The following is a 25,878-nucleotide window of genomic DNA, read 5'->3' as shown; positions in this document are numbered from 1 at the left end:
CGCCATTCGTCTGATGCATCCCCACGCGGCGGAGAACAATGGACAGATTAGACGATAACAAGGAACGCTTACTTGGGATGTATCACAATGGTCCCGTATATAGATAGGGTTGTTATGGGCACTCTTGCCTACATTCCGGCTAACGTACAACATAGGTCTTGCATTCGTCTTACTTCTGCGATGCTTCAAACTCCTGCGGTTGACGAGGTCAAGGCTTGTCAGAGTGTGATATACGGTGTCATACCTTTCTCTTCGCATTCAACTCGCCACGCTGGGCAAGGTACGCAGCACCCGAGTCCGCCCAGACTTGATAATCAGTGACCTTGCCTTCGTGGTCGAAGTCGAGCATGTAGGCGAAATCCTCTTCCCAAGTCTCGCCCTCGCTACCGCCTTCGATCCATGTGAACGTCGCGGCTCCTTTGGTGCACACCTTCCGCGCCTCGGTGTCGACCACCCATTCCCCAAAGGTCATTTTCTCGTACTTGAGGTACTTTTGGAGCAAGGAGAAATAGGCGGGAACGGATTTGGGCCCGTCCCGACCCACGAAAGGGCGTCCGATGAATGGTGCTAGGAAGGGCTCGCCATGCTCGGCGGCGAAGATCTGGTGGGTGGTAGAGAAGTGTGAGAGGAGTTCGTCGGTGGTCGCCTTGTTGGCAAACGCATTGCAGAGGGCCTTTGCGGAGGCGAGAAGGCCAGCACGGTCAGGTTCAGACATGGTAGAGAGAAACAAGGAACGCTCAAGCTCTCAAGACTCAACGCGCCGGTATTCGACTCATCTCCCTCACTGGCGTCCGTTCTAGCGGCCCTACATCTATCATATCTGCCTATGGTGGACAGATGTGATGCGTTCAGAGATAGTTTGTTTGCCAATTAAAATTCAGGTAGGGACAGTGGGCTTGTATCATTGATTCATTCTCACCCTGTCAATTGATATGTGTTGAAGTGCGAGTCGAAGGCGCACAACGCACCAAGACTGGCAACCTTAGCGTGAGATTAAGGGATTGAACATTAAGTGGTCGCGAATGGGTTCAAGAGCGAGCTACATAGCACAAATGGCCATTCCAACAAGGACGGATAAGAGGGTGATCAAATTCAGTCACAGTGCGTTGTGAAGATGATTTCAAATTCATGTCATTCTGTAAAAATCAACCGCTCACGATGAAGCAGCCAGCTTGAAGAAATGAGGTGTCCGGCACAAAGACTGCAAGTATATGATTCGAAGTGTAATACAACCAGTGGTCTCAGCGACCGAGTGCATAAGCCGACATAGCCATATCTTGACGGATAGTACAACCAACGAATCGTAAGCATTGCAGTCCGGGGAAGACATGAAGGTATCGCGCTACCAAGTCATGCGACACGACATGCTCAATCCAGATCGACCGAATCGAAGAATTCACGGTCGAACAACTCTCTCGGACGCGGATTGCCTCCGTGGCCACCGAGGACGTGACGGGTCCAGTGCACCTGGCCGTCGCGTTCGGATAGTTGGTCTTCGTCGATGCTCCTCGGGCGGGCGCCGACACCATGGCCGGTCTTGACTGCCGACGACCAGTGCACCTGGCCGTCATGAACACCGAGGTAAGCACGTTCCGACAGCTCTGACCCGTCGACGCTCCGCGGGCGGGACCCGACACCATGGCCGGTCTTGACTGCCGGCGACCAGTGCACCTGGCCGTCATGAACACCGAGGTAGGCGCGTTCCGACAGCTCTGACTCGTCGACGCTCCGCGGGCGGGACCCGACACCATGGCCGGTCTTGACAGCCGGCGACCAGTGCACCTGGCCGTCATGGACGCCGAGGTACGCACGCTCGGACAGTTCGTCGACGCTCCGCGGGCGGGACCCGACACCATGGCCGGTCTTGACTGCCGGCGACCAGTGCACCTGGCCGTCGTGAACGCCGAGGTAAGCACGTTCCGACAGCTCTGACTCGTCGACGCTCCGCGGGCGGGCACCTTGACCATAGCCCTTGGCTCCTTGCGCCCAGTGAATCCGGCCGTTCTGAGTACCAAGGTAGGTACGCATGTCCGTGTTGCCATCGCTCCTCGGGCGAGAGCCGACACCACGGCCGGTCTGGGCTATTTGCGCCCAGTCCGCCTTGCCAGTACGCACGCCGAGGTAAGCGCGCTCGGACAGTTCGTCCATATCGCGGGCGTCGCTGTGGACATCGTCAGCTCAGCACCAAACATCAACGCCGTTCAGACTCACAACTCAGCGGACGAGGCGTAAATTGGTGCCGCAGAGGCGGTGGCAGTAGCCAAAGAGATAGCGAGGACGGTGCTGACGCGCATAGTTGGATGTTGTGTTCGGTGATGAGACGAAGACGTGCGATGCGGTCGTAGTGAGTGCGGGCTTGGTGGATGTAAGCGAAAGTCGTGGAAAAAATCAAGCAAGGCTATGGATCAGAAGGTTAGCACTATGCTCGAATATGAGGAGTCGAATGAGACTACTCACCAACCAGTGCCGCTGCTGTCGTGAGCTCGAAAGATGAAAGTTGAGAGAGCTGAGGAACTTGTCCAGACAGTCGGCCTGTATTTATACAGGTCGAGGGTAGTCTCAAGGCGCCTTCCCCGACCGCTCAGACGAAAGGATCTGTCGCAGTTTGACAGCGGTAGGCATTGTCGATTCTAGGATTCGCACTGCGTCAATACAATCGCTGGCGGAGCGAATCTGCCAACCATCAGAAGGAGGCCCTGAGCGGTCGTTCACCGTTGATCGGCAGCCACGCACGGTCTCGTACGTGCTGTAGCCGTGCACCCTACTCCACAACATGAGTGGCCCGGAGACGTCAAGCATTGCGCTACGAAGTGGACCCGGTCCCACAGCGGTGACATGTCGTTTGAGGCTGTATACAGCCTCTTGAGCCGCCCGCTACTGCACATACAGACAAGTCACTGCGTGACCAAGTAGGCAACAATATAGGGCAGTACTAGTCCCAATTCCCTGGTGTACATGCGAGTTTGAGTGATGTTGAACACAATGGGTTAATGACCCGAACGCATATCCACACACCTCGTTTCCGCAAGCCTCCAGAAGAGATGTATGTAGGAGGGACAGACCGTAGCCGCTATTCAGCCTTCCCCGCTCTCGCGCGGCAAGGGATGCAGGTACGTATCATTTGACACACTGAAGCAACGGATCAATTGGTGCGGCCCATCGTGGCCGAACCTACTGCATAGCCCACTGACTGCGATTTTCGCGCACAAGATTGTGCGCTGCACCTCAATGAGCGGTGCCGGTGTGTGATGCGTTGGTACCTACGAGCGCCACATAAGTATCCTTTATGGCAGGTGCCGTAGCTAGCTGAGGATGTCCTGGTTTCGGTTACTCGGTAACTTTTGGCCGTTGGGGACAACACATGACTGTATAATTTTCTGCAAACAACTGGGATTGTTGACTGGAGCTTGCGGACCTGCGCGTCGGGTGTGTTAGCAGTCGGCACTACATAGCGGACGCTGCGATGGTGATTGCACTTGCCTGTCAGCAGGGTGCCCTTCCTTAAAGTTACATCTTCATGGGCTTCGGGTGATCCTGCCGCCATTGCCCTTGCATGGCTGATCACAGCTCAGTGGGCTGCATTACGTCTGAAGCTTCCTGTAACCACAGGACTTATGCCCGGGTCATCGGCAATGCATTATCGCGCTCCGCCATGTATGTGGATACTGATGTAAATTTGCACGTCTCGGTCCCCGCGTCGCACACACTCCAAGGGTTGCGTTCTTGTACATAGAGACTTCCGGAAGCGAACAACGAATTGGCGCGTCCCGGTATAGTATGGGCGTCCAGAGGATTACCGAACGAGGTTCGCCATACCGTACGAAGGTGAAAGAGAAGTGAAAGAGACCATCGAGGCTGGCCTGGCTGGCGAAGGCGTTGCGAAGAACGTGCGGAGGAGGACCAGAAGAGAACGGACATGGCGGAGGAGGTCGCGAGGCGCACGTGAGATGCACGGACATGCGACGGCGCTTTACGCGGTGGCGTGGATCAGCTGCCTGCTCGTCTTCATCCAGCATGCCAGGACTCTTCATTTCCCCCTTCTTTTCTTTGCTCGCCTCCGCCTCTCCGCCTCTCTCCGGCTGCCTGCCCACCGCCATCTCTCTTGCGGCCGCTGCTTGAGACGTCTATGGCATCTGAGAGGGTAGACAACTCGACTCCGACCGCTGAGCGGCACGGCCATACGGGTGTGCAGCCATCGCAGAGCGGAGCCTCGCAAGCAGGGTAAGTCGTCTCCAGCAGAAACCTCGTTCTTTATCCTGAGGATTATCTGCCTGTAGCGACTTGAGTGCTGCCTTCGCCTCCGTCTCTCGCCGGACTCTGCGGTACGAGCATCAGATCAAGGACCTCGAGGTGAGTCAGGTCGATGATCGGGGTTAACCTCATGTCAATCAAGTCGACCTCTCGCCCTCCTCCAGGGTAAGCTCACGGTCAACATGAGCAACTCTCGCGCGATCAACAACCTCCTTCAGGAGGTCCTCTCTGCTCTGCACGTACGTACGGCTTTACCACTTCTCATCGTCAGTCTCTCAAGGCGTCGCGCCGTTACAGCAAAGTCAACGCCGCGCAGACGTCGCCCTCAACACCACCGTCCCGCACATCGAACAATCCCTCGCGGAAGATCTGGACGCACTCTCTTATCTCGACGAGCACCTCCCTCGCGTGCAGCAGCAGGTCCACGACATCCGGCATGTCTACGACCGCGGTAGGGACAAGGTGCGCTCCTCTCGCGACATCCTCCTCTCGCCCACATACGGTGCCTGACCTGGACCGCCCACCAGGCACGCGAACTGATCACGGAACTGGAATGGCTGAACACCCCGCTCTCTGCGCGCCTCCGCACCATCATCTTCACATCGAACGCGCCCGTCAGCTCTCGATGGAAAGCCTTCATCGTGCGTTCCCCGACCTTATGTCCCGTCATGCTGAGCTGATCAGTCTGGCTCACAGCGCACACTCTTTGCTCTCGCCCTCTTCATGTGTATATGGATATCATGGATCACTCTGCGCGGCGCCGTCAGAGCCCACCGCCAGCGCCTCGTCTGGGGCGAACGTCTGATGAGCTGACACTGAAGGATCCCCAGACGCGTACACGCGCATCACATCCATACCGCCGGGCAGCTCCATCTCCAGTGCGACGTTGCTCCGACGCTTCGTTCACGAATCAGGGTCCTTTCCTCAACATATGCATCCGCATCTGGTTCGCTGCACGGTCGTTTGCCGACATGAACTCGACGGTGCTCTATCCCCGAGCCGTAGGCTCATTGTGACTATGTGTAACATTATTGCTGTATTATATTGCTGGATGCGCTTGTGTAGGATACAATCGTTTCATAGACCTGGATCTCGTGTATGTCTTCCTGTGTTTCATTGAGATATAACTTCGTTTGAGTGCCGACTTCTTTGCTCAGCTCGTGAACAGGTCTACTTACGGATTCGCGTTCTTTCGAACCCGGTTCGAGTATGTGTAACGATGGGTTTAACGTGCGCGAGGGAAGGCGTCGCTGACGCTGTCAGTGCATAGTTCCTCGTAGGCCGACTTCGTATCTGACAACTTGAACGGGAGGAGGATCGTCGTGTTAGGGTCAGGGTGAGTCACGGTGCCGGTGAGTTATGGCAGTCTCTATTGAAGCGGACGGCCCAGTTACGCGGGGGAATGGTAGTTGAACTGATTTATGCGACTACAAGGTGATCAACTGCGAGGTGCACGACAGCTGCGCTCGCAGTGCACATGAGACCTTGTGATGTAACGACGGCGGTCAGTTACTCCTCGCCTGTAGTACAAATAGCTCGGTGCCGACGTACCGAGCCACGCCAACGTATGGAGCCTCCCAGAATTGTAGATATTACGCTGATGTTTTGGCGAAGTTCAGAATGCAGTGTCAAGTTATGCCAAATGACTGCCAGTACGGGTGGCGTACCTTGAGAGGATCGCCGGTACTATAGCCGATTGTGTAGACGAAGCGGCAGAGGGACCAGATGCCGCATAGCATGGCTGCGAGGACCGGATACTTCACGGAAGTGATGATGGTGCTGTGGACTCGCACATCATGATCAGCAATGTCGGGCCCACCTGAGCGGGTGGCGGATAGTGTACTAACCTAGTAATCACAACTGGTAGGTGCTCAATCGTGTTGTAGGCGGCACCTGCAAACCGTTTGTTAGCGTGACATAGATGCAATGCGAGCGTCGCAAGGGAACGTAGTACGTTGAGTACAGTTGAAGATCATTGCTTCCTTCGACTCTTCCGCTTCCGCCTTCTCAGCGTACACTGCCCCGAACACTTGATGTTCAGCCCTGCCTACGTCGTACGCGCGTGCGAGTTGACGCCTACCCCGCGGATACTCAATCCCGGCTCGTTTCCTGGCACCTACAGCCTTCATCGTCTGCCAGAATGACAGCCAGAACGTTGACACGATCGCCGCGGCGGGGTAGATAGCCCTGAATCAGGTGAACAACGATATTTTAAGTCAATGTAGACCATCAACGAAGAATCGTACTTACAACGTACCGGTGAGAGATGGTGACCGTGAGTGACATTGTGCGCGACCCCTACTAGTCAGTTGAATGCACGTCTCAAGATTCGTGGCTCTCCGAGGTTCTGGTATTCTGTGTCAGCCGATTCTACCCAGGTTATGAAGTTTCTCCTGTACATCGAAGGCCGCATTTATATCCCAAATCAACCGCATTCAACTTGTCCGGTACCGCTGATTCGACTGTGGTTACTCACCTACAGAGGCCGTCATAATTGTAAGATCGCTCAGTCAGGCGGGGGCAGTTGCGTCGAAGCATCCTGTTATCAGGACAACCCCTCGTAGTCGGTACGGCATGCACAGCCACACGACGTTGTCTTGCTGTCAGATGGTCAAGACGCCTGATGCACCCGACCAGAGAGCACGTAATCCCAGAAAGACCGTGACGGGTTTGGGAGTTCGAACTACAGCGACGTATCCTGTAGTACCGCTTGACGTAAAGCATAGCGCAGCCGTGTTCTGAAACTACCCAGGTTTCCGTCAGATTCGGAGTAGGCACAGGGCAGACAGAACCGTGAAGTTCAACCGGCTATCGACTTCTGACTTTGACCCATTGATACCGCTCGATCGCTATGCTGATGTGACATGTCCGAGCGCGGATAGCAGTGGCCGCAGTGGCAGACATTGTCGAGAACTGACAAGGAGCGCGAGAAATCAGACCTAGAGACGTGAAGAGATGAGTGCGTCTATTGCAGCCAGGAAACGTTGAGGAAACGTACGGTCAAACGATATGTATTGGTACACTGAGCGTACGTACTGACCTCGGAACGCTTGAAGATATGCTCCAGGCCTCGCGTGGGTAAGCACATCAGGAGCTCGAGGATCAGACGACGAGATAACGAGACAACTCCTGACCTCACTATAGGTCATTCATGTGCGACTTACAAATGCTACAATAATGAGATCCTGACATGACATTTCATCCAAGGAGCATACCCACTCAGCAAATCATTACGATCTTCTAAAGATGGCTTGCAGCATCCGGTGTCAGAAAAGGAATGCATGATGCGAATACGCTTGACTCACCTTCATAACATGGTTGAGGAGTGCACCGCACGCAATCTAGACAGGCCAGGAGTCAGAGCGGACAGTGGTAATCCATGACGTTCCAGCATCAGGGTACTGTAACGAGCTTCTTTCAGCCGATGCAGACACAGACATTCAACGTCAAGCCTACCTGCCAGACCATGACACCGGCATCTGGGAGGGAATGCAGGTTAACACGGTATCCAGCTACGTCATGAGTTCAGATACTCACCCCAGCCGTCGTTCTGGGCGTCTTCTACACACGTCGCCAGTGTAGAAGGGTCCATATAGCCGGTGCTGGCATCGCCAGTCGTCGCGGGCTTGCCAATGACAAGTTTGTCCAGGGTGACGCCGTTAGCGGAGATCTGGAACAGCGCCGACTCGGGATAGGTAGAGCTTGATGAGTCGAGCAGACCAGAGCACGTCGTGTACTCCGAACTTCCCTCTACGTACAAGTAAAACATATGGCGTGAGTTCGATATGCAGTCCAGAGGAAGAATGGATGCATACGGTTGTAGAACTGAGCAGACGCGAGAGCTGGTCAGCTACCAGGTATGTCATTCGTGTTTATGATCTCACCTGAACGTTGTACTGCACCAGATCATACGCATCAGTGTCTTGTCCGATAGACCAATGCATCGACATACCCAATCGATCAAGTTCCCGACTTGTGAGTCCACCTGCAGGTAACCTCCGTTCGTCCATATGCTGGGTGAGAACCTGTTTTCCGTAAGTCTTGCTTCTCATAGATCGTCACGGCCCTTACCAAGGCGCGACCGCTGTTGACTATGCGTAAGTCACAGTTCTTGGTCTGAGAAACAAGAAGAGAAGCCACTGACGAGCATGTGTGATGATATAGTCTCCCGCAGGGAGTTGGCTACGCAATTGAGTTGTAAACGTTACCAGCCAAGCTTCGGCAGTTCCAGCATCGAACGCGTCGAAGTCCTAATACGATGGCGATAAGCCTTTCCCACTAGCGATGAGATACACGTGGGGCGTACCTCGTAATCGACATCAATACCGTCCAAACCGTACTCGGTGACCCAAGCCGCCATGGTATTGGCGGTGCCCGTCGGGTCCGCGCCGCTCGTGGTCGGCGTATCACTTGAGCCGAAGCAAGAGACCATGAGCGCGATACCCGCATCGTTGTAATCTGCCTTCGTTGACGAGCGCTCATCCGCAGTAAGCTGGGTCCAGCCTTCGGCGTTATCCCAGGCGCCCTCGATCAGGAGGAACGCGAGGATACTTGAAGGGTACTTCGGTCAATAGAATACTCTTACAGCTCATATGCATGTGTACACTCACAAAACATTATATCCCTGTGACTGCGTCAGTGGAGTGAACCACACCCCGGCTGGCAACGTACCGATACGTCAGAGACCGGCGGGGCGCCGGTCACACCCGATGCATACGCATCGAAGTATTCCACCCAGTATGGGGCCGAGGGGCTGTAACGCTTTCGGGGCGGCGAGTGAACGGCAGCCTTGATATCAACCTCACCCGCAGGAGGAGCGGGGAGAGCGACAACGGCAGTGCCGACAAGGCAAAGAACGGCGGTAGAAATCAGGGGCGTGATGAAGACCATGTCAACAGAACCCGAGATGAGTACCGATCCCGTAGAGTGGTTTGCGAAGAGGCCTAGGGGGGTCTCCGCTGAGGAGGACCGTACAAAACTGCGATCTTAAGTAGTTGGAGAGCGTGAGTCAGTATTGTTGGCATGATCGGCGGTATTGTGCAGAGAGATACGCACTTGTTTCGAGAAGAACGCACGAGCATGGATGTTCGCCATATCTGTCGCGTTCAGTATGTCTGCCACTCCATGCCGCCGCAGGAGTGCATGTCGACAAGCCATAAAAAGCATTCCATTGAGTCACGATAGGCATTCCATGCTGAAGGAGAGGGTGCCGTACGGCTCTTGAACAATCAACATTGGGTGGGCGCGTGCCACGCAGGCACCACTGAGGCACAGAGCTTGCTGCTCCGTACCATGCAGGTAGCAAACCGCACGCATTCCATGCAACCTGCATGGTACATAGTGCAGAAAGGTACCAGAGCGTGTGCTATGAATCACTAGCACAACAGATATGTCGATGTGGTCGAGTCTCCGGCGCGTGTGGCACATGCTCGAGGGACTGCGAGAATATGGGGATGCAATACCGGGATACCCTTACGCAGAGATGCAATGCGCGATGCTAGGCCATTTGCTTACCAAGGAGGGATTTACGAGATCGAAGTTGTGGATGTCCTCGCTGGCAACTTGAACAGTGCCGCAATACCCGATAGCGATCGGACCGCCAGTCTGTCAGGGGAGTAAAGCACTGAAGGAGAACGGATCGCTCTCGTGAACGTCATCGCAGTTCTGGCCAGGCTCAAGCATCGGCGGTTGCGATAAGGACTGTAATATCTGTTTCGTGCATGACAGGAAAGGATCGGCATGTGTAGTTCCCTTGGCTCACCAGAGCATTCTCGGCATGGTAGGTCGCGCATTCCGAGACTAAGACACTCGAGGCTTCCTCGTTTCTTCTCTGCTGCGCCGGCAGCGAAGAACGTGGTGCATCTCCATTATGCGCCAGATAAGCACTTCCCGCTATCGAGCGAATGTATATAGTCAGTATGGAGGCGGTTGAGGTACTGCAGCAGTGACAGGTCAGATAGAAGCAACATTAGTATCTTTCTATTTTTCCGCGGCAGGAGCGGACGAACCTTGTCTCTTCAACTTGGAACACATTGTCAAGCGAACTGCCGCACTTAAGCTCAGAGCCCGAGAAAGCCAGAGTATGCATGAGACAATAAGTCGACAAGCTTCAGGCTGGCGCCGAGTGAAAGTTCAAAGCATGTGGCACTCGGGGACGGGAACTGAACCGAACACTCTGCGAAGATAAAAATGATGCCCTGCTGCGTTCCTGCGAAGCAGACGTTGTGGCCGAGTGCAAAGTAAGAGTCATCAAGCGCCGAGCGATGTCCAGTGAAATTGAATCATGTGATAAGAGTTGGTCTTCAAGCTTCAAGGCTTCACATTTCATCGCAAATGAAGACTAAAAACGAGAGTATCTCTTTTTGTTGAGTAATGGAGACTCATGAAAACTACTGTGATGCGGGATACAGAAGTGGTACCAATACAGCGATATATCGACCGACAGCGCCTTGTACCACAGACTCTTCAACTTAAGTGGATTGGTATCAAAGAAAGACGTAATGCATCTGAAGAGCCTGTTCCAGACGGCCCAATTTGAATGTTTGCGTGGGTATCTATTTCAGGATCAGACGAATGAATTTTCTGAATATATTGCTACTGTACCTTCTTAGTTCGGCGGGCAGCCCATCTATGACGAGACGGGCCAAGCGTCCGCGCGTACTGCTGTGATCCACGAACTCCCAGCATCGGGATACTGGAAGACGTGTTAGTTCCGCTCACAAGTCCGAAGCTCGTCGAATAGCATACCTCCCAAACCATGACACCAGCGTCTGCACAACGCATCGTTAACCATCATCGCACTCATTCGACGCCATTAGAGTCTTACCCCATCCTTTCCCTTTGGCCTGCTCAACGCATGTCGCCAAAGTCGATGTGCTCATGTACCCGTTGTTAGCATCGCCTGAGGTACCAGGCTTGCCGATCACCAGCTTCTCCTGTGCGACGCCGCTACTGATGATTTGGAAAAGAGCAGAATCCGGCCACGTAGAGCTCGAGTTGGTAAGCAGGCCGTCGCATGTGGTGTATTCGCTGGTACCCTCTGCATGGTACGGTGAGTGTCAATTTCCAGGAAAGTGGTCACAAAAGACTGACGGTTGTAGAACTATGTCACGGACGCAGAAGGATGCGCTCAGTTCCGTGCGTGATGGGACACAAAGGGTAGACCTACCTGGACATTATACTAGTAGGACGCATCAACACTTGAGCCATGCTATTGAGACAACATGAACGTACCCAGTCGATCAAGTCGCCAACCTCGGTGTTTACCTTGAGGTAGCCGCCGTTTTTCCATAGGTTAGACGCAAACCTGAACGATAAAGTATGAATAGATTGCACGTCGCATAGGGATCACATCGACGTACCAAGGTGCGACGGCTGCATGTCGCAGACCCGAAAGTGTTCAGTCGATGTCGCTTGAAAGCAGTACGACATTACTTACGCGCGTGAGTTATGATGTATTCACTCGCCGGGAGCTGCTTGCGCAACTGAGTGGTGAACGTGATGAGCCATGCTTCGGCGGTCCCAGCATTGAACGCGTCAAAGTCCTGGCGTGGACCTGTCAGACAAAGTGCTCCTGATACGATACAACACATCCGATGTGTCTCACCTCGTAGTCCACGTCCACGCCATCGAGACCGTACTGCTGCACCCACGCCGCCATCGTGTTGGCCGTGTTGGTGGGATCGGCGTTACTCGACGTCGGAGTATCAGTAGAACCGAAGACGGACACCATAAGCGCGATCCCAGCATTGTTGTAGTCGGCCTTAGTCGAGTTACGTTCGGCCGCTGTGAGGGAAGCCCAGCCTTGGGCGTTGTCCCAAGCGCCCTCAGTGAGCAGGAACGCAATAATACTACAGATGGCGGAGAAGTCGATAAGGATATTCAAGCGATCAGGTTACAACACTCACAAGACGTTATAACCCTGATCAATGGAGTTAAGCCAAGCCCATACGCGGAGAGAGGAAGGCACGTACCGACACATCCGCTACAGGCGGTGCTCCCGTTACGCCCGACGTACCCTTGTCGAAATACTCGACAAAGTACGGCGCAGAAGCGCTGTACCGCTTCCTGAAAGGCACATGTTCGCGCTCTTCCAACGCGCAAGCTGCTCCATAGGCACCGAGCGCGGAACCACAGAGGAGAACGACAAGCGTGACCAAACGAGAGAAAGAGCTTGCTGCCATTCTGACGGTGGAGACACTTGCCTGTCAACTGCGCGGGTGCGATGGAGGATCGCTTGGAGAGAAGTCGGAAGTGGACGACGCCATTATATAGCACGTTCCCTCCAAGATCCCTCCTGCCACGGTGATTGGAACTGTCAGGGAACACTGACGATAGTTTAGAAGAGACTTCGGCATATGGCCTTCTCAGGATGCACACGGAAGTCTTCGACGCTATCAGCTCTGGTTAGCTACCGGTGATCCTCGTGCATCGTGGAAAGGGTACTCGCCATTCAACAGCACAGCTCTTCTGCGGACACCATGCAGTGAGAGGTGTAGCGAGCGGGTGAACACACGGAATCCTGACAGACCTTCGTGAAGCGTATAGCCCGTCGCGCGTGTACCATACTCAAGCCGGGACTACTGCCAATCGGCGGCCTCATGCAATGGATGAGCGCCGAGCGCGACCATAAGTAGCCGCTGTCCGTGACATGCGGCCGACATCAAGGGGCCAATCAAATCAAAGCTTTTGGGACGCTGGTCTTACCTTCTTCCCAGCGGAACCTCACGCTGCACTCGACATGCACACGCGAACGACAAACATAGGGGCATGTCTAGTGAACACCCTCGATCTAAACGCTCGTTGCACGATACGGAACGGAGCATCAAGATGCATCAAGTACTGGGAATAACGAGCCGACGTACCGAAACGTTAGGCTGGCCACACCACATAGCCGGATAGGCACGATATCCTACGATATCGCGCTGCTGGAACACTGAAGTACCTCGTTGCAGCCTCTCTGCAATGGAATCGGGATAAAATCACCCACCTACCAATGCAGCTGCCAGAAGAACGTCCGAGCTACTAGCTGAACTAAGCGGGCCTCCGTCCTACGCGCCGTGAGTCTCGAAGACACAGATCGAACTCATCTGTGGAATCTGCACCTATCTCAGCCTCCGTTCGGTAACCATATGGATCATTGAGAACGCGGCCTTCGAGTTCGATTCTCCACTGGCGTATCGTTGGTACGTCGTCCGGGAGAGCCAAATTTGGACTCTGGACGCAGTACCACGAGGGGAGTCCTGTCCTGAGTGGCAGATAACAGAGCTGGTCGTACTCCCGCTCGTGCGCCTAGGATAGTGCGCCTAGAATGCAGCCTTTCGTGAGAGCCGCCACGGAGTCTCAAGTGGCCGAGCTGTGCTCATGAAGGCAAGCTTCGGCAATGGAAGATATGAGATCACGTGAACACGTTGGTGTGTATGCAGTATAAATCTATCATCGCATGGACCTGGCGTTGCTGCGACGGTTTCGCAACGTTGCTGTGATATGTAAAGCAAGTTTTCGCCTCAATAGTTGAGCACTGCGATCCCCTGTGTCAAGGAAGAAGATACGCTGCTGGAGGCGTGCGGACATACCTGCTACTGAACGAGGAGGTTAGTTTCCTCATTCTTGGTACATTCGTAGTGAAGCGGGTTGTCACGAGCTCTCCACATTGGTATGCGTTGAATGCTTGATTCTTGCGTAGTGCCTAACATGCATTGCCATGTCTAGATCGGAGACCTGTGGTCGAGGACGTCTGCTTCACATGCACCCGATGATCAGCTGGACAATCGACACGTTGCAGTGGATCCTCTGCAGGTATGCCGAGTGCTGCGGAGGACGAGGTCGCGTGCATGTCATGTCTGTGAGAGCATCGGACGAGAATAACGAGAACATTCTTGAACCGTGTGCCATGTAGCTGCGCACTGTGTGCGCCATGAGACGTGCATTCAAAAGTAATCGCCTCGCACATGGTAGTAGGACATACCATAGGAGTGAGGGTTGGACACGCCGGGGCAGGATACTGCGGACGGGCTCGCCTGCTGACGCTTCTCACCGTGTAGGCAGACCGCGACGGACAACGGCGACAAGTTGCGTACTGCGCCTCGCCGTCCCGCCTTAGCTCTTCCATCTGCGGCTCCACACTTCGAACGGAGAGGTCCAGCTCCTGAGGCCGTCACTGTCTGAATCGTCGTCAGCAGCGCTCCAGGCAAAGTGCAACAGAGCGACGCGTTCTGACCTCGAAAGCTTGCGATTGACGAAGAGGGTGCTCAGCTGGACGGCGGTCTGCTGCGCATGTCCCACGAGAAGCAGCCCGCTCTCATGCTTGAAGCCGCCCTTCAAGTTCGCGGTCATCCCGTCGGTATATTAGTTGAGTGCCATCCAGCTGCAAAGTCATCTTCGCAAGGCGAGCCGATATATGCGCTACAATTTGAATATGTCATGAACGAGTTGAGCCATGGCCCACGTTGTTCCGCGGGGCATGCAAACACGTCGATGGTGCTGTCGAATGAGCATCCCACGGCCGTCCGCGGGCGAGGCTTTCATCGTTCGGCTGCACATACTTATAGGGGCCGTCCGAGGGCACTCGGAACGTGTTTCGCAGATATTCGAGTTCGACATGCTGATCGTCTGAGAAGAATGAATCGAGCGTCAGCGAGGGATGCATATGTGGTAGAGTACACCGTACCTCCCGGATTCCGCTCTAGACACACAACGCCAGCGAGGCTCGATGAACTGGACTGCAGCTGGAGTCTCAGTGAAGTTGTCCACGGAAAGGAGTAGGGCCTCGCGACCTCTGCGTGGCTCGCGCGTGGTGATTCGAAGCTGCATGTTGAATGCAGCAGACAACGGCATGATGATGCAGCGCTTGCAATTGGACGGGCTTTATCACTTGCACGTTGAATGCAGGACAGATTAATTGGTAGATGTGAGTTCGAATTCGGTACGCGGCACGGATGCTCGACGACGACAACGATCCCTCCTTGACCTCGTACCTCCACCATCTACCGTTAGGCGCCCGCTTATCGGCCCCCATCTGCCCCATCTCTCGCCCGTTCCCTCCTCCCTAGTGTCAAGACCCCTCCAACGGGGCCCCCACAGTCTCTACGACACCATCGACCAACTCGATCGACAATCGGGACTGCGGACGCCTCACGTTGTTCGCAGATTGCACCACTCGATCCTCTCACCCCCTCACTAACCGACTCCGCCACGCCCTCCGCGTCGGGACGACATCTATCTATCCCGTCGTAAATTCCCTCTTCCGTTCAGGACGGTTGCCACTCTTCCTGCCACGCGCACCTCCAACAGCACACCCCAATTGCGGGGAGGCTACGGCCGACCCTACACGCTACCCGCAACGGGTTTCGACCGCAAAAGCGGCAGTCGCGACTGCGGGATGAACCCGTGGAATGACAGCGACAGCCTAGGAGCATAGGATATGGTGTGGAGTGGGGTCTGGGTCTCTGGCGGTATGTGGTATGTCTGGACGTGTTGGGGGAGGGAGGCGGGGGCCTTTGGAAGGGCTCTCGTGAATTGCATCAGATAAGCCGCCATCCTTCTGCAGGCGGTACTCAAGGCTCCTGGGCTCGCGGGAGCAGCTGGGAGTTTATGATGGAATGGGGTATCGCGCCTCATGCGGCCTGCTATCATGAAGACTGGAGCGCTTACCTACGGGGGGTCGCGTTTGGCGCCGACATCTCGACGCCAGCACTCAACGGTACTGCCCGTCCTCGGACTCAACAAGGCACGAAGGAGAGTAACCCGCAGGGACCCACAAGGGGAAATGGGGCTCGGGAGGAACGGTCTTAGCGTTCGGTAGTGATCATTAGTGCCTGCATGTACCTCGGCGTATGGGCTTTAAACTCGGTGAATCAAAAAAAAAAAAAAAAAAAAAAGACGACGACAACGATGCATAGCGCCCGGCGTATTCCGAGTCCATAGTAAGTACGTACTCCGTACTTAGCTGAGTCCGATTTTACTTACATAGTCCGTTTGCACGAACGCCAGTTAAGCGTGCACGATTCCCAAACGACTGGAGGCACGCAGTTGAGTGAAACCGACAGGTTCGCGACAGTAGAACCACTCACTCGTGTCTTCCAGTCATTGAATCATTCCGGCTTCGAACCAAGACTCGCCACCTCACTCAAACAGCACACACATCACGAGGATTGGGATAACAGATCATGTTCAACACGTATAGCAGCATGCAATGTATACAATACACGCACACAGACACATAGCAGTATATCAAATACAGCGACAGGGGGAAGAGGGGTGGTCATCGAGATGCACCCCGCGCCGGCTCGCTCGGAGCGCGGCGCCAGAGCAACAATCCCTGGGATCGTGCTAATATTACGGATACAGTCGGTCAGCTATAGAGACAGAGAGTGACGCGTGCCAGAGCGGTCGTGAGAGAGCGTAAGAGACGGAGAGAGTGTATGCAGATAAAGACAGCGATTAATGCGACGCAAACCCAAAACCCAGAATTGAAAAGACCCGCCCGCCGCGCTCGGGCGGCGAGGGGGAGTGCGCGCGAGCTGGCGCGTGCACCGAGAATGCGTGTGGTGGTCGTGAGGGCGGCACCGGGCTCAGTTTACGGGGAAGGCGGTCGCGCGGACGGCGGAGATCCATGCGGAGTCACCCGTAGGGTACTAGGAGCCAGTCAGCTCGGTGATCGTGGTATGAAGTAGGCATAGGTCAAACTCACCTCCCAGGTCATGACGCCCGCATTCCATCCCTTGCCCTGAGCCTGCGATACGCAGGACGCGAGCGTCGCGGTGTCCATGTAACCGTTGCTCGCATCGGCAGCCGAAGCAGGCTTGCCGATGACGATCTTGTTCAGGTCAATGCCCGCCGCGGCGATCTCGAAGACCGACGTGCCGGGGAAGGTGCCGCCAGAAGACGTGAGGAGGCCGTTGCAGTCGGTGTACTCCGACGCGCCCTGGTTGTAGAACTGGACGTTGTACCAGTCGATCGAGGAGCCGACCTTCTGGTCGATGTCGAGGTAGCTCCCGCTCGGGTACACGGACGTGCCCGAGAACCAAGGCGCGACCGGCGCGTGCGTGATGATGTACTGACCGGCGGGGAGCTGGGCACGGAGCGCGCTGGTGAAGGTCTCCAACCAGGCGATGGCGCTGCCGTCGTTGAATGCGTCAAAGTCCTCGTAGTCGACATCGATGCCGTCCACGTCGTACTGCTTGACCCATGCAGCCATCGTGTTGGCGGCGGTGGTAGGGTCAGTGCCGGAGCTGGTCGGAGTCTCGGTGGAACCGAAAGCGGAGACGAGCAGGCTTACGCCCGCCGCCTTGTATGCGGCCTTGATGGTCGAGCGGGTGGTTGCGTCGAGAGTTTCCCATTCTTGTGCCTGGTCAACGGAGCCCGAAGCAAGGAGGAAGGACATAATGAAGACGTTGTAGCCCTGTAAGGACAACCGCGCGGGTCAGACATACGCTGAAGGTGAAACGAAACGACAGATGGAATCAAGATGCTATGTTCACGTTTCCTGAGCACCCACGGGCACCATATCAAACGCACTGTCACGAGCGTCGAATGAACCAGGCACCCGTGAGTATATGCGGGCTTTACAGACCGTGCGATGCGCGTTTCATGCCCAACCATATGCACGGAACGAATTCCATAGCCCCGCACTTTCCATGCCTCCGATGGACACTCCAGAGGACGCGCATACAAATCAAACAGACGCGAATACTCACCTCAATGTCAGAAGCGGCGGGCGGGCCATTCTCGCCAGAAACCCAAGAGTCACTGTACACAACCCAGTGAGGGCCAGAAGATGAAGTCGTCGTGCCGTTAGAGCTGGAGGTGGAGTTAGAAGGGGAGGTAGAGTTGGAGAGGGAACCTGAACCGGACCCGGTGGCGTTCCCGGAGGAAGAGGTCGAGTTGTTCCCGCCGGTGCGGTTGCCGAGCGAGCATACCGGGACGGGCGCGGCGAGGCCCAGTCCGACGTGAGTGAGTGCGACAAGCGCGGTGAAGACGTGGGCGAACGAGAAGAGCATCTTGGTGGCTAAATAGGCTGGATGTGCTGAAGCAGAAGTTGGTTGTCTGGAAAATGAAGGACTTGAACTTCGGGAAGCCTCAGAGGGAAGGGACAGTGAGGAAGAAAGAAAGGCGGAGGCCAAAGAACGGCTAGACTGCGATGAGAGCAGGTCTGGGGAACGAAGGCGGGCATGGCTGCGGCTTATATAGGACCGAGCGCGGGGCGTTTGGCTTTGTTCTGAAAATGATGGGACAAGGCAGGCGCGGCATGCGGCGCCGGAGAGGCACAAGCGCCCCAAGGCACAGCCCGGGACCCCCGCTCCCAATTCTTCTCCCCGCGAGTCACAGCTATTGTGACGCACGCGTATGTCGAGACCTCGAACACTCACCGCACCTATTGTTCCTCCCGCAACAAAGGCTCACTGAGGCTCAACCAGTGTGAGTCGCCCGCCGGTCATATGCAACGCATCCGAGATGGCACTCGTATGGCCTCTTGAGGCCGTCGCTGACAGGCAGCCATGTTCTGTGATGGCGAGCCGAGAGGCACCCGAGGAGCAGTGAGCCAACGCCAGAAAACTCCATCTTCAGCCGAGTGGGGCACGGTCATCCAACGCCGCATGAAGGTCGAAAGAGACCAGAAAAAGCCCAGCCTCCGCCTTTTATACCGGCCACGGCTCTTCACAGAAGTCGCGTGAAGCGCAAACGCGACGCCCGGAAGAGCAGCGTGTATTCCAAAAGAGGCAACTATTTGGGCGGCTTTGGCCACAACGCCGCCACAGTTGATGACGTAGCGGCGGGTCGGGTAGCTCCTTGTGTCGAGTGATCATGTCGCACTGTCATCTTCCTTAAGTGTGTGCGGGTGCTGTATGTCGTTTCCTGGACTGGGCAGAGAACAACAGGCGGGGAGCAGTGTCCGAAGTCCTCTGCACGGGCACGGCCAAAGAGGCTCAGCGCCCGTCACAGTCACGTCGCCCCCTTCGGAGAGCGCACGCTTCTTTCTTCTTTCCGGCGAGGGCGATCGAGATCATCTTCTGCGTCCGACATCGAGGAACGCTCACCTCCGTGCACAATCGCTCGCCTGGTCACATCGTGTTTTTCAAAGGCGGAACACGCCAGAACAACATCTGCTTTGGCCACGACACTCCCCCGTTGGTCTCGAACCTCATCTGTTGCGGTGTCGACTCGGACAAAGACATCCCCAATGCTCGTTTGTTCGTCGCGAAACGTTCGTGTCAAGTCCTCCTGGCCGCGCAACTGCTCGTCTATGCTGGCAGAAGCTCCCACCTCCAGAAGCGAAGCCTCATTCGGATTGGAGGGAAATCATGGACCATTTTTTCCGCGACTGCACGGATCGCTCGTCCCATCTCCACGCCGGTCACCCGAAATTTTCTTAAAACGTATTAAAAACCCCGCCAGCGTGGGTGCGGAGAACGAACGAACCTTTGCTGGATCGAGTCATTCGTCGGAAAGACCCGATCGCGCGGCAAGCCTGTGCTGATTGGCTGTGCGATCCTATACTTTTCCGAGTCGAGGGTGGCTGTCAGACTCATGCTCAGCCTTCCTCGTCTGGGCGTGCCTCAACGTTCACCATCACATCTGCTTGGATGCTTGGGTTCGCTGCCGTCGGCCAACGACCGGTGCCCGGCGTCGACACACCGCCCTCTTGATCCTCACCGCCGCCACCAAACTAAGTGCACCGGCGCCGGCGACGGTCCACCGCACCGTGTGCGACGCTCCGCGGTTGCCTCCCAATCGGTGCGCGGTTTGCTTTAAGCGTAGCTACAGCAGGCTCCATATGTACGGTCCCGAGTAGCTCCTCTATTGTCAGGCGTACTGCGCAGCACGCCTGAACGAGCGAAGACATGTGCTGGTGGCGCGCACGCGGGCCTCGAGGCTCCCGTACCGCCCATCGACGGTCCACGGCCCAGCGCACCGGCACAACCCTCGTCCATGATGGCATTCGGGCGACACGATGGTCGCGAGGTGATATGTGGGGATGCACGTTGCTGCAGGACCGCGCGGGTGCTGCAGGAGACACGTCCGGGGCGGAGGACGACCGGGCGGCGGGCGCCGACTCGAGGGGCGCCGAGATGTGTTTCCTCCGCTGTAGCCGTGGCTAGGTGCGTGGGCGCGCCGCGAACGGTCTTGGTCGTATACTCTGTCTACTGCCCGTTGGAAATGTTGCTACTGGAAACCTCTGCATACTGCTACCTTGCTGATTCGAATGCCTATAGCTACCGCCATATGCTGCCAGCTTAAATATAGGAACTCTGCAGTAGTTCGAACTGTCGTTACATCTGACACTGAGCACGCACAGTACTGGAACTCGACGGTTGAACCTGGCGAGCGCTTCCCCGCAGTTGCCTCAGTTGGCGTACTGGCCTGTCCGTCCGACATACTACGCCATGCGATGCTTCGCCATCAACGACATGGACACATGCCATCCACGGGCGTATTTGCAAGACTTTAATGAAGTGCGACTGCCCGCATACTACTCGTTTCGCGGAAGCCAGAAGTTTCAGCAAGCTGACATGAACAGCGTGGGACTCGCGCGGGCATACAAGGTCATATCACTTTCCGTCATGACATTTGAATGGGCATTTCTGTCGTGACTGTGATCCGGCTCCTACAGCACGTTTGCGGGTCGGCTTCCCATGCCAGCCGCCTTCTGTCCTCGATCACGAAGGGTAAGTACCATCACCACATCCAAACAATGTATATCTGCAACGGGCAACGCCCACAAACCCTACGCCCCGTCCACGCAGTACATGAACCCACTCACGCTTAAAGTCTACTATTCGTGGAAGGCGCGCGCGGCAGCTCGGCCCTCGGCCTCAGGCCTCAGCGGGTTGCTGTTGCAGCAATACCTGTCTCCTATGGCAGGGTAGGCTGTCCGCCCAGGCGACGAAGGGCTGGGCCGTGCCACCCGACGCGTCGAATGCGGCGAACGATCAAGACAACTCGACGTAGGCGAGCGCTACCCCACCGTTGCCTCAATTGGCGTGCCAGAAGCCACAAGGCCTAAAGCTTTGAAGAAGCCTCAGCATGCCGACCATGAACATCGTGGTACTCGCGCGAACCCCTACAAGGTCATGACATTTTTATGATGACATGAGTTTTCACAGCACCCTCGCGGCTTGCTCGCGGCCTGGCTTCTTCTGTCTTCCTTCTCCGAGCACAAGCAACTATGTAGTCTAAGTACCCGCACACCACATTCGAACAATGTATAGCTACAATAATAGGCATCACTAGAAACCCTAGATCCCGCATTACATGAACTCAATAACGCTCAAATCCAAACCTTTGAACGTAACACGCTGAACAGACTGGCGCACGACAGCTCAGTCTTGGTTGCCGTTGCAGTAATCCGTGTTCCCAGTCGCCGGGTTGCCCGCCCAAGCGGGGAAGGGCCGGGGTGTCCCCGACGCGCCGAACACGGCGAACGAGAGGATGAATATCATGACTTGCGCGCCGCCATCCAGCGCACCGCCTGCACGAGGGCGCAGATGAGTCAGTAAAGCGGGCCGCGAACAAGATGTATGAACCACGCGCGTGCACGCACCGAGGATATAGTTGTACTTCCGGAACCAACCGGGGTGGTACCTGCGCAGCCAGAGCTGCGAGACGAGGCCCGTGATGATCACGGACGTGATAGGCGAGTTCGTTCCGGCGGTCATCCACGATGAATACATGTAGATGAGGGGTAGGATGATCGAGTCCGTGCGGATGGGCCCAATCCGCGGATAGCGCTGCGTCGGGGTTTCGCACGAGGTGAGTCCGGTGGGACGAGTACGGGGGGTCAGGAACAGTTACCTTGGAGAATAGCCATTGGAAGAATGTCGGGATCATCCCGAAGAGCAGACTGAGCGGTACCCAGATGTAGGGTCCGTGCGGTCCGTACAGCTCCTTTGCCAGCGACCAGGTGATGGCTGCGCTATTAAGGCTCTGTGTGGTCTGGCCGCTGGAGCAGACTGTCAGCAACTATGGTGACGAGAAGCAGAACGTGACAGACCTCCAGACGTTCGTCCCCTCGGGATCGAGAAGGATGTCGCGTTGTGCGTCGACGATGGAAACCATGACCGCTGATTGATGTGAGCCAGATGGCATATTGCCATACAGAAAACGTACCGTAGTTCACAGCGGCGCCTGTGCGGGTCTTCGTGTCAGCATAGCACCTTGGTTTGGCAAGAGAACAGCATGCTAACCTAGGATGGTTCCCCATACCTGCGTGACAAACATAGCACGGGGTGGGATCTTGAGATACTGCCCCATCTTAAGATCGCCGGCAAGCCCGATGGAGGTTGAGACGACATCGTGACTCCACATCGAAAACTGGGCGAAGTGACAAAGGCCCCGTCAACGAGACACAACAGAAAGATGTGAATAGACAAGCATACGTAGAGGTTAGCAACAGGTCGGCCGGGATTGATCGCGCCCGCAACCATCTTCATCAGTTGATTCGTCGCAATGCCGTTGCCCATGCGAGCATACAGCAATGTCGAAAACGGTGTGACAAACGCTGCGGGGGATTCTCAGACATTTGCTGAGCCGTGGAGCAACTTGGCCTCACCTCCCAGCAACAGCGCAATCAAGTACGACCACCATGGAAGGGTGGTCTGACCCTTAAGGACGACGATGAGACCTAAGACAGTACGTGTCGCCTTCGTCAGTGAACCGAGAAGCACGGCGTTGAGTGATGTCGTTACCAGCAAAGAACGAAAGTATCAGCAAGCCGAGGTACCAATACCAAGGTACTTCCTTGTAGTCACGGATCATGATCTAGCAGATGCGTGAGACTTTCGTCGCGCTTTGGCTGGGGCAGTGCGCACCTGCCAGTGAGGATCCGTCTGCGACTTGGTCCTGGCCTGTTTGAATGACTCTACGACGTATCCACTCCAAAACAGAAGGGTGTGTGCGACGAGGCCGCCAATCTGACGCGTGGTACGTCAGCTAGATATATACCTGAATCGAGGCAAGATCATACAGCAAGGTTAGCGGTAAGCTGAGACCATGCGTTTGAACCTGATAGGTGTCGGATAGGTCAATCGGCACACGGAGCGGGCGAGCGAATACCGACCAGTCAGAGCGGGAAGACCAACTGCATCCAAGGCCGTTTGGTTGAGGATACCACCGGACCCAAAGACGGCAGCTTGGTCGTACACAGTACCATTCGACGAGAAGATCGACGTCGAGAGCATTGGGAACGACAATGACTATCTCGAACGTACGTGAGCAGACGTCGTTCGGCAAGCAGGTGACAGAGACTTACGTTCCATGCATTCGAGTAGTAGATGGCCATGACGATGACATAGCACAAGCCATATCCGACCCACGAGTTCGCTGCAGTTTTTGGTCAATAACGTCACATCCAAAACCCAGTGAAGATGTTCACCTTGTTGGATCAGAGGCAGACTAGTGTACAGCGACGTAATGTACTGCCAATCGAACGAAATGCTGAGCAAGCCCAGTCCCTCATTGCCGTCCGTGCCGCCGAATAGGTTCGTGATGACATTCTGCGCGGATGGAGAGGCCTTCTGCGTTGCAAGGCAGATGACGCTGACGCCATTGAGCAGCGGGAAGATATACGCGGGGATGACTTCGAAACAGAACATCCCCATGAAAGCCGACCAGAACAGCTTGACCCGCTTCTTGTTAGCACCGTTGTCAAAATGGAGTGCTGCATCGGATAGTCAGGATAACCTCCGTCTCTAGTTGACGCACACTCATGAGATCGGGCTAACCTTGGAAGATGGAGACTGAAGGCAAGTTCTAGTCGAGCGCAGTTCAGTGGTCTGATCATGCTGATAAGGCAATGCAACTTACACCCCAATAGACCATCTCGCTCGGGTATACGGTCAGCGGGCGAAGCAAACCGACCAAGCCATACCTTCAGATGACTGAGCATGGGGAACATCAGCTGAAGAGATGTCACTCACCCGAAGCATGCCGTTGAGAAAGTGGCAAGTACTGCCGTCGTTCCCTCGACGTTCGTGTTGTAGTAGAGCTGTAGAATGTCGATAGCCAGCTCTCACGATATACCATCATGAGAGGACTTACACGCTGGACTGCGAAGTTCTGTACTGCACTACTGCCACCAGAAGCAGTAGAGGCGACAAGAGTGGCAATCGCATGCTGTGATGGCTGTCAGGAATCGCGCGCTGCATGCGGTGTACGTATGGCATACCTCCTTCAACTTAAATTCACCGGGGTTGATGAAGTCGAGGATGGGCCCAAGCCGTGCGAAACGAGTTCCTTGCACTCGAGTACCTGTGGGTAAAAACTTGCCCCAGGCCGTTCCCACGGAATAGATGAGCAGCAAGAGGAAGACCGAGGACACGACGACTTGCACCGGTTTGAAGAGATAGATCTACAGTATAATTGTCAGTCGCTACGAAGTCGAACCTGGGCCTGAAAAGCGAGACGCACCTGACAGACTGCAGCACCGAGTCCAGCAAAGATAGTGCCCAGGAAGAGGGATCGGAACGTGAGCGCAGTGTCATGATCGTCTCGTAAATCTACGAGGAATCTTGAAACGTCTTCCCCCGTCGTAATCACAGGCTCTCCCTTCAGGTAAGTTGTCTCGCCGCCGTCTTCATGTCGATATCGAGTCAGTCAAAATAGCATGCCACAGACAAAGTCACTTACCCGTTAACGCATCTGAGCTGATCCGCTTCGCAAGGGTCCCCCCATACTCAGCTTCTGGTTTCTCAGTCGTCGGGGAATTATCAGCCTTCTCGTCGAATGACTCTTGTCCGGAGAAAGGCGAAGCAGTCCGGGGCAATGATTCGAGGTGATCGGCCATGACGAGCAGAAGTCTACGCAGCGGTCGCGAGACTAGAGGGCGGCAGGATACCGGGTCTGAGAGTAACGACGCTCCACTTGCTCACACAAAGCTTTTGAATGGAGATCCCGCACCTGTATGTGTGTCCCGGACCTCGAGACCAATAATCGAGAGGTTCGGTCCCTGAGGTCGGGTATCTCAAAACTTCTGAGTTCGCATCGCGTGCTCACGCGCGACAGAGGGTCGGGCCAATAACATCAAAGAGTTCGATGGACGATGTCGACATACCGGATCGGGATTTCAACTCATCGCTGGCTTCAGGTCTTGCGAAGTCGCCTCAGGTACAACGATAGGTACACATCACGCCTAGAATCCTTGCGCATGTATGTGCACTGTACAACGTCAACGAGGAGCGGCAATATCAAAGCACATAATACTTACAGCGGTAACAAGCGCCCATAGCAGTTCATGGCGCGATATGGCGTCGGGGAGTGTTACACGCGGGTCGCATTGAATTGCACGTTCTCGAAGCTCTGAGTCTTTGTGAGCAGAGCACGCAGCAACATCTGGTAAAATTTTACCCTCAGTAACGCAGGGACTTGCCTTCGCCTACGCGGTGAAGCTCAGGTATGTTATCTTTGTGGACGGGTCAGGTCGGATATAATGCCAGCGTAGAGTCTCTGAAGGGTAGATCATGGAACATAGGGAGCTTGTCGGATATACCACAAGGTTGCCTCGCCACTTGAGACGTTAGGAAAGGGATACCGTTAGGAAGGCGGCTGTTATATCTGAAGAAGAGAACCGCTGGCTTTGAAATGGAACAGACGCGTAGTGCGGCAATTGCGGCAACGGGCTCCCCTCCGCCT

The 25,878-nt window shown here is 55.4% G+C and overlaps 8 protein-coding genes across 8 annotated transcripts; 1 reads left to right on the top strand and 7 right to left on the bottom strand.

Annotated features, from left to right (window-relative positions):
• Positions 1–54: 54 nt before the first annotated feature.
• Positions 55–891, bottom strand: C8Q71DRAFT_746689 (uncharacterized protein). Its single transcript, XM_047923082.1, has 2 exons — positions 245–891; positions 55–193 (listed from the first exon to the last, which is right to left on the bottom strand). The coding sequence occupies exons 1-2, from the start codon at positions 713–715 to the stop codon at positions 170–172; spliced, it is 495 nt and encodes a 164-aa protein (XP_047781926.1). The 5' UTR covers positions 716–891; the 3' UTR covers positions 55–169.
• Positions 892–1,368: 477 nt separating this feature from the next.
• Positions 1,369–2,294, bottom strand: C8Q71DRAFT_721975 (uncharacterized protein; the record flags this gene model as incomplete). Its single annotated transcript, XM_047921498.1, has 2 exons — positions 1,369–2,161; positions 2,212–2,294. The coding sequence occupies 2 exons, from the start codon at positions 2,292–2,294 to the stop codon at positions 1,369–1,371; spliced, it is 876 nt and encodes a 291-aa protein (XP_047781925.1).
• Positions 2,295–4,278: 1,984 nt separating this feature from the next.
• Positions 4,279–5,064, top strand: C8Q71DRAFT_702828 (uncharacterized protein; the record flags this gene model as incomplete). The annotated part of the gene is made up of 5 exons (XM_047920271.1): positions 4,279–4,350; positions 4,416–4,490; positions 4,549–4,713; positions 4,779–4,892; positions 4,948–5,064. Coding segments are annotated over 5 exons (543 nt in total), but the record flags the coding sequence as incomplete, so codon positions are not given.
• A 440-nt stretch (positions 5,065–5,504) lies between these two features.
• Positions 5,505–6,639, bottom strand: C8Q71DRAFT_484878 (membrane-associated proteins in eicosanoid and glutathione metabolism). The gene is made up of 7 exons (XM_047918846.1): positions 6,509–6,639; positions 6,332–6,438; positions 6,206–6,268; positions 6,099–6,144; positions 5,919–6,030; positions 5,803–5,848; positions 5,505–5,735 (listed from the first exon to the last, which is right to left on the bottom strand). Exons 1-7 carry the CDS (start codon positions 6,535–6,537, stop codon positions 5,671–5,673), a joined length of 468 nt encoding a protein of 155 aa, XP_047781923.1. The 5' UTR covers positions 6,538–6,639; the 3' UTR covers positions 5,505–5,670.
• Positions 6,640–7,592: 953 nt separating this feature from the next.
• C8Q71DRAFT_855556 (glycoside hydrolase superfamily) lies at positions 7,593–9,332 on the bottom strand (the record flags this gene model as incomplete). Its single annotated transcript, XM_047927188.1, has 12 exons — positions 7,593–7,652; positions 7,708–7,730; positions 7,789–8,001; positions 8,067–8,076; positions 8,136–8,147; positions 8,204–8,276; positions 8,323–8,335; positions 8,396–8,501; positions 8,558–8,801; positions 8,862–8,875; positions 8,923–9,229; positions 9,307–9,332. 12 exons carry the CDS (start codon positions 9,330–9,332, stop codon positions 7,593–7,595), a joined length of 1,101 nt encoding a protein of 366 aa, XP_047781922.1.
• A 1,547-nt stretch (positions 9,333–10,879) lies between these two features.
• C8Q71DRAFT_855555 (glycoside hydrolase superfamily) lies at positions 10,880–12,434 on the bottom strand (the record flags this gene model as incomplete). Its single annotated transcript, XM_047927187.1, has 11 exons — positions 10,880–10,945; positions 10,999–11,021; positions 11,078–11,290; positions 11,344–11,353; positions 11,420–11,431; positions 11,485–11,557; positions 11,613–11,625; positions 11,690–11,795; positions 11,858–12,101; positions 12,159–12,172; positions 12,225–12,434. The coding sequence occupies 11 exons, from the start codon at positions 12,432–12,434 to the stop codon at positions 10,880–10,882; spliced, it is 984 nt and encodes a 327-aa protein (XP_047781921.1).
• A 3,963-nt stretch (positions 12,435–16,397) lies between these two features.
• Positions 16,398–18,480, bottom strand: C8Q71DRAFT_746601 (glycoside hydrolase superfamily). The gene is made up of 4 exons (XM_047923081.1): positions 18,106–18,480; positions 17,949–18,051; positions 16,943–17,653; positions 16,398–16,886 (listed from the first exon to the last, which is right to left on the bottom strand). The coding sequence occupies exons 1-4, from the start codon at positions 18,249–18,251 to the stop codon at positions 16,824–16,826; spliced, it is 1,023 nt and encodes a 340-aa protein (XP_047781920.1). The 5' UTR covers positions 18,252–18,480; the 3' UTR covers positions 16,398–16,823.
• A 3,092-nt stretch (positions 18,481–21,572) lies between these two features.
• C8Q71DRAFT_855552 (oligopeptide transporter) lies at positions 21,573–25,033 on the bottom strand (the record flags this gene model as incomplete). The annotated part of the gene is made up of 21 exons (XM_047927186.1): positions 21,573–21,721; positions 21,794–21,980; positions 22,045–22,192; positions 22,244–22,313; positions 22,360–22,377; positions 22,437–22,563; positions 22,629–22,750; positions 22,802–22,873; positions 22,938–23,010; positions 23,061–23,162; positions 23,216–23,253; positions 23,309–23,444; positions 23,501–23,571; positions 23,624–23,908; positions 23,973–24,000; positions 24,055–24,118; positions 24,168–24,235; positions 24,289–24,363; positions 24,416–24,598; positions 24,658–24,821; positions 24,877–25,033. 21 exons carry the CDS (start codon positions 25,031–25,033, stop codon positions 21,573–21,575), a joined length of 2,337 nt encoding a protein of 778 aa, XP_047781919.1.
• Between the last annotated feature and the right edge of the window lie 845 nt (positions 25,034–25,878).

The sequence above is a fragment of the Rhodofomes roseus genome (genome assembly GCF_022264815.1).
Source record: "Rhodofomes roseus strain CIRM-BRFM 1785 chromosome Unknown C8Q71scaffold_5, whole genome shotgun sequence".
In the NCBI taxonomy this organism is placed as follows: domain Eukaryota; kingdom Fungi; phylum Basidiomycota; class Agaricomycetes; order Polyporales; family Fomitopsidaceae; genus Rhodofomes; species Rhodofomes roseus.
Note: the sequence above shows the minus strand (reverse complement) of the source record. Positions and strands in the feature narration are given on the sequence as shown.